Below are 6,535 nucleotides of genomic sequence, written 5' to 3'. Positions count from 1 at the left end.
CCCCTTGACTTTAAAGCTGGATCCGCCCCGCAAAAAACACGTTTGTGAAATTTTGATTTTTCATCGAAATTTTCTAATGGTTGAGGTCGATTTTCGCAAATAAATCAAAGTCTCAAAATGCGTCGAATTTCACATCATTTTGATCAAAAGAATGCGAGGAATGGAAGGAACTCTTTGAAAAACACGCTGGAATCCTCGCTTTAGAAATAATCGGTATTTCTTGCCTATTTTGGGTCGTTTTTGAACGGTCGCGATCTTTAAGCGACGAAATCTTCCGTATTATTGACCCAAACACTTCAAATGTGTATATTGGGCAGCTTCTGAGGTCGCAGTCAATTGAATGAGCGCAAAAAACACGCTTGTGAAATTTTCAAATCCATCCACACGTTCTAATGGTTAGAACGTCGATGTTTCGCCCTTTAACCGACCACCATCGACGTACTATCCCAAGTTTCCGCGTGATAAATTTCCGATTGCTCCATACGTAAATGGCTGATTTTCGCAATATTGATTGCTTTCGGTCGCTCATTATACCACACGTGCCCTTTTGAAGTTTTCCCAAGATCTAGCGACGCCAAAACAACACGTTAACTAACGCACTTGCATTTCGGTGAATCGGCGCCCGAAAGACTAATTTTTTTTTTATTTGCAGGGCCTTTGAATGAAATTGCCGGGTCAAATGAAGATGACCATTCTACACTCGTGCTGCTGTTGGAATTCGGTTCGAAAAGGCAGCCTGGCTTGTGGGGTTTACACGGGGGTAAGCAATCGAAATAATCCGACAAAGAAAAAGCGATTCTCATTAAGAGGCAAGTTCGAGTTTTATGCCGTCTAATCTCACGCAAAAGAAAACTTTCCAAATGCCAGTTTAGGCAACTTCTGGATTTTCCCAACGGGCACAATAATCGCCCATAAATCCGGCATGTATTCGGTTTTATACCCGCACGTGACCAAAATGCCCACTTTTTGCAGAGAATCAGGGCTTTTTCTTCGGAGAAATCTTTTACTTTCCTTCACATCACTGCCATGGTTAGGAAACATCCTTTTGCTTTTGGCTTAAATTGTATTTCCCAATTTAATTGCTTATCGGAGGCCAAGTTCGGGACCCCGAACAGGTAAAACCCCGACTGCAAACTTCAACAAAAGTGACTTTCAAAAAAGAAAAAATAGGCCCTTCCACCCTTAATTAATTGATAAAACTTGTACTACAAGGCAGCACAATGAAGAATTTATTAACTTTAAAAGGCCGGCAATTTTGCGGAGCAAGTTTCGACTTGAGTAAGGGTCTTGTCGGGGTTTAAGTTTCCTCCAGGTCCAAGAGTTTTATTGCTGATGAAGTTTCTCATTGCGCCCATCAGTCGCAAGGCACTTTCATGTAGAGTTTGCCTGCCGTACGATTTGCGTAGTCCTCGTAGAACCACGGGGAGGAGCATCGACAGGCTGAGAGGTTTCATTGGACGTTGCTATGGATTTGTTATGGTTGCTGGATATACGATATTATACGGGGTGTGGTCGATATTGGACGTAAATTTCGCGTAAACAAAAGAGGAATTAGCCAAGAAAGGCTGTCGAAACCGCCAACAGCCATAAATTTTAATCAGCCCTTTCCAGTCGGCGGGTGCAAACTTTCGGGCCCCTTCATGTGCTCGATTTTGGTAGCACGGCGACCGAACTGATTTTCGTGTTTTGTTGAGATTAACAGGGCTCATAATTAAACTCATTTGCGTATTCCAATAAATCACTTTGCGGCTTTCTCTCGCCCAATTTTCAAACACTTCCCAGTTTTTGGGGCTATAATTAAAAAGCTTATAGCGCCACTTACCCAAAATTGCTCATTTAAATGCAGTTCTTCGCCGGCATTTTCAGTTCTTTTTTTTTTAATTGAGCAAAACCGCTCCTTGACAGGAATCAACTGTCACACGTCTTGCTCCTTTCAGATGCAATTAACGGATGGTTTGGCGCATGTTTTCCATTAAAACACCCCCTTCGGGATCGAGTAAACGAGCGCAGAATGCGTTTTCGGTGCAGTCCACGACCAGGCAATTTATATGCTAATTTTCGGCAACATTCGAGCGGCGAAAATAAGCCGTCTTGCTCATTCGATCCGATTTCAATCCACCGCAATCTTATAGGCCGGAAACGAGCATTTCAGGGTGGCAGCTGCCCGAGCCTGACTATTTTGTCGGGAAAGTCGCGTCTAGACGAAAATCCCCCGTAAAAATCAAATTCGAATTTCAGGCGCGTAAGAAACATCGCTTTGAATCGAAAAGCGACAGTTTTGCCGCTCAAATGGATCGCGCTGTGGGATTCGCCGAATAAATTGGCAATATCAATCGCGACACCGGTTTTAAGACGATAACGCCTTAAAAAATGATCGAGCATGCCAAAGGTGAAGGACGATTTTTTGAATCCAGGCAAAGAATGGAAAAGTACACATTGACACAAAAGGTGCAACATTTGTCTCAACTGGCGTATTTATATTTCGCTGGCTCCCTTTGCGAATGTATGCGAAAAACTCAACAATTTCGAATCTGTAAAAGTCAGAACGTCGATGGTTGCCACGTCCACGCATGGCATGCGGCAAAACCTGGACAACCATCGATGTTCTGACTTTGAGACAATACTTTTACGCCTGATTAAATACTAATTGCCGTTTCTGGTCTTCAAAAGTACATTTGTTATTGCAGAATCATCAAGTTTAAACAAGTTTTCTTCAAATCCGCGTTGGTAAGTTAGGAGCTTACTAAACGGCCAAAAAATTCATCATTTAGAAGCAACGATCACGAAAGCCTACATAAAATATGAATCTCCGAACATTTACCTCTTTATAATGAAATTTCTCACTAACCAATAGCCGCCTAAATGGGGTCGAAAAGTCCCATCTGAAGCGGAAAAAAAAACATTTTGTTCGCTGTTAAACGATCGAAATATCGTTCAAGTGGTGCAAATGACGTTTAATTGAAATTCCCAACTCGAGTATCTGGAGCTGAGCGACCGAATATTATATAGTAGGTAGATAACGGAGCCCGTTCCCTAATTGAATTATAATAAACTTATTACTTAATAATGTACGTGTCTGACAATGAACAGCTTCCGGTTGGGGGCGCGAATTTTGAATTCGCAGCAATCGCAGGTGGCGTGTATAAATTAACACGTCAAAAGTCAATGGCGTGCCTGGAATACCGTTTTGAAGTTTGACCCATCAGCCAACAATTGCGAATAAAGCGCGTTTCGCTCCTTAAACCATCATCAACTAATCTGAACTGCGATTTCACAACCTTGCAAAATCCCTAGTTTTTCAGTCAGATAAAGGACATTCTTCATGCACAAGAAATTGTAATTTTGCTACTTTAAACAAAACGCGTGTACGACACTGTCGACTCCGATGGAAAAACCAGCTTTAACTCAAATGGAGGGCCCCTGCCTACGTAATTTGCTCGACAAGAAGCATAATGTAATCGAATTAGTGCACAATGGCGTAATGAAAATACCACATTTGCCCCGGCCGTTATTGAACGCCCCCCCTTTTGCATTCATTGCTCATTAAATAGGAAACAAACATAAAAACCGCCTCATTATCACTCGAGCTCGCGCTCTAAAAACCCCATGCAAAATGGAGCTGACGTTCTGTCAATTTCACACCTGTAAACCAGTGACGTCATTTCGGTTCAGCCCTCATTAAGGCCCGGTGGTACTGAACTTGTTTTACCAAGTTAAACCAAGCCGGAGCTGGACAACCGGGCCTTAGTAGACTTATCGGGTCAATAAATAATTTTGGCAACAACGGTATCGGTGCACGTTCATTATGGCTGGGGGGCCATAGCCTGGAGATAATGCGACGTATTCCGTAAATTACCCCGCATAATACCGACTGCAGGTGAGATAAAATTAAGCCGCCAGAGACGGGCGCTTTGTTGTCCTAATTGGGATTATTAATCAGGGTAAAAACCACCCGGTTGGGCGACAGCGGCACCCACAATAGAGTTTGGAGCAAAAGAACGAACCCCACCGTCTGGTAGAGTTACGGCTCGGGGATGACAAGAGAGAAATGCGGCAAACGAAAAAAAATAAGTGGGAAAATTGGACTTTGCATCCACTAGTGTCACAGTTAAAGTGAAAGCAACCGCCCTGTTTGGGCTACTGCCGAAGAAAAACCTGATGTTGGTCAATAAATCCGCATTTGCTTTCTCCGGGGAACGGGAAAAATGATCATCGCCCGCGGAAATATCGCCCCAATTCTATCTCGAATAGCCGAGATTTGCGGCAAAGATGTTTTGCGACCGGTCACTGTGAAAAGGGTTTTGACACATTTTCATTTATTACAACGAGCCCTTTGCATCAAACTATGACAGGTGGAAAACGAAATGGGTTAACTGTCTCTGGCTGACTTACGACAGCTCTGTCATCCAGTGAACGATCTCTGCTCAATAAATGCTGACATCTATTTGTCAATTATGACATTGAATGCCTTTGAACGTTGAGACACCCTGTACAGTTCGCGTTTGCGTGATTTATGGCAAATATTTGCGAATTGACGTTAATGGTGGCGATCACGCACTTTGCCTCCCAACGCTGTCGAAGATGAGTTAATCGTTATGATCGCGAACTTCTAACATTTGAATTATGAAGAGTTTTTTCCGTCCGTCCGAAAATTCTAAATGAAAGGGATTTTTTGCGGCTTAAGCGGACAAATAATTTTTTGGAATAAGAAAAATTTACTGCTTTCGGAAGGACTTGAACCTGTCAAGTTCCAACTTGACACTTTCGTATCATCGTACCATCGTATAAACGGATGCATGGAACACAAGCCGCGAAAAATCCCTTTCATTTGAATTATGGTAGTTTTGGCCGAGTAAACTGGAACATTAATGGAACGTTAAGGTGGAAAAGGCGCCGCGCTGCGATGTTTCTCATGAGCCGCCATGTGCGTGCGAGCGAGAAAGCAAGAGCCCGCAGGGTGGGGACGGCCATACGTAACGACCATGATACAATGAATACAAGGTAGGATATTAATCGGTCGAAAACTCGATTTTCGTGCGCCCATGACGTCACTGGTTACCACTTAGGTAAAGTGAACAGCATTTAAAATGCATGTAACTTAGACAGATTTTCACTGAATTCAAAACGCAATAGTTCAAAAATGGAAAGCTATATGAGGATATGGTTTGCAGCATTGCATAGCTGAATACTTTGAAAATCGCGTTTGGAACCTGAGAAAAATACCCTAAATAATTCTTTATAAAATCTCTGATTTTCAGCGTTTTAGCGTGCTGTGTTGCCAGAGTGTCATTTGAGAAATCGAGCTGAGCCAAACGAAATAATGAATTAATTGTATCACAATGAATGAATGCACTGTTCATACAATGAATTGATTGCATCATACAATGAATTCATTGTCATACAATGAATTCGTTGTATCATGGGGTCAATGCGTTTGGGCATGTTTGGGAATTTTGTAGACAAAACTGAGCATTTTGCGTTTGGTAGTTGGAAAGTGTACTCTAGATGGTTTGCTACTTTTAAGTGACGGTTCAGAAATATAAAAAATGCGGTGTGCAGTCATTTCATTTGTATTAAAATTTACATATCCGCGGCACCACAAACCGCATATTCCGTCGTAAATGATAGGAAAGTAACGTTGGGTCATTGTTTGAACTTCCGCCTCGTGAAGCGTAATGTACTATTTCTGCAAGGATACATTTTCAGCCAACGCTATACTTTATTGCACAACTGGCAACTGTGGTAGTGTGCAAAATAAATACATGTTCGTTACTTTTAATTTTCAAGTCTAAAATCTGCTGCAAAGCATCTTGAAATTATAAGGAGGATTTTTTAAAAAAATAATTAAATGTGACAAACACTAAATAAGCTATATTTAATCACATTTAGCAGACAGGAAAAAAGCACGCCAGGCAGTGATTTCCACTGACGTCACGAAAATCGACGCAAGATCCTACCTTGTATTCATTGTATCATGCGTAACGACGCCGTAACGCATCCCAACCGATTCACACTGTGCCATAAGAAGTTATCGCTTCAAAAATAAACAAAACGTAAAAGCTGATGAATTTTTGCACATTTTCCGAATCTGTTGCGACCGTAGCAGTGCTGGCAACGCTGATTCTGAATTGAAAAGTCGCCAAAGGGAAATCATCCAATTTATGGATGACGTTTGCATCAGCCTGTATGGAGATAATCAGGGCCGGCTCATTGAGTTTCCGCCATTTTTAACACAATTTAAGCAATCCTTTTACCAGGACCGTGTTCGATCCAATTACTCGCGCCACTGCCGCTTGCCAGCCAGTATATCCGAAAATGGCGCACCCATTTCACAGTCGGGTAACTGCATTATCGATATTTGCTCGGTTTTTCGGGGAAAAGTGTCTTTTTACGCCTAAGTAAATTGGCGTCTAAAAGCAAACGCCGATTTCCCACATTCAAGCCAATGGGCGCAGATCAGAGGCGAAGCCCGTCAATAGCTATCAGTCAAGTTTGCAAATAAAGCTGAGTCAAGGGCGGGTCCAACTTTTTTTTT

General features: G+C 42.2%; 1 protein-coding gene and 1 long non-coding RNA gene across 2 annotated transcripts in view; one reads left to right on the top strand and one right to left on the bottom strand.

Annotated features, from left to right (window-relative positions):
- The window catches only part of LOC109538844, a 20,935-nt gene that overhangs the window by 2,757 nt on the left and 11,643 nt on the right, over window positions 1-6,535 (top strand). Inside the window, exon 2 of the mRNA XM_019906247.2 lies at window positions 653-760. Within this exon, the coding sequence (XP_019761806.1) occupies window positions 662-760 (99 nt within the window). The 5' untranslated portion in view covers window positions 653-661. The remainder of the gene's footprint in view (window positions 1-652; window positions 761-6,535) is intronic.
- LOC109538854 lies at window positions 1,207-2,137 on the bottom strand. The gene is made up of 2 exons (XR_002172070.2): window positions 1,823-2,137; window positions 1,207-1,463 (listed from the first exon to the last, which is right to left on the bottom strand). It is a non-coding gene; the product is annotated as an uncharacterized LOC109538854 (long non-coding RNA).

The sequence above is a fragment of the Dendroctonus ponderosae genome, unplaced genomic scaffold, assembly GCF_020466585.1.
Source record: "Dendroctonus ponderosae isolate FM_Combo_2020 unplaced genomic scaffold, Dpon_F_20191213v2 Dpon_F_20191213_9, whole genome shotgun sequence".
NCBI classification, from domain to species: Eukaryota; Metazoa; Arthropoda; class Insecta; order Coleoptera; family Curculionidae; genus Dendroctonus; species Dendroctonus ponderosae.
This window is presented reverse-complemented; position numbering and strand designations above follow the sequence as displayed.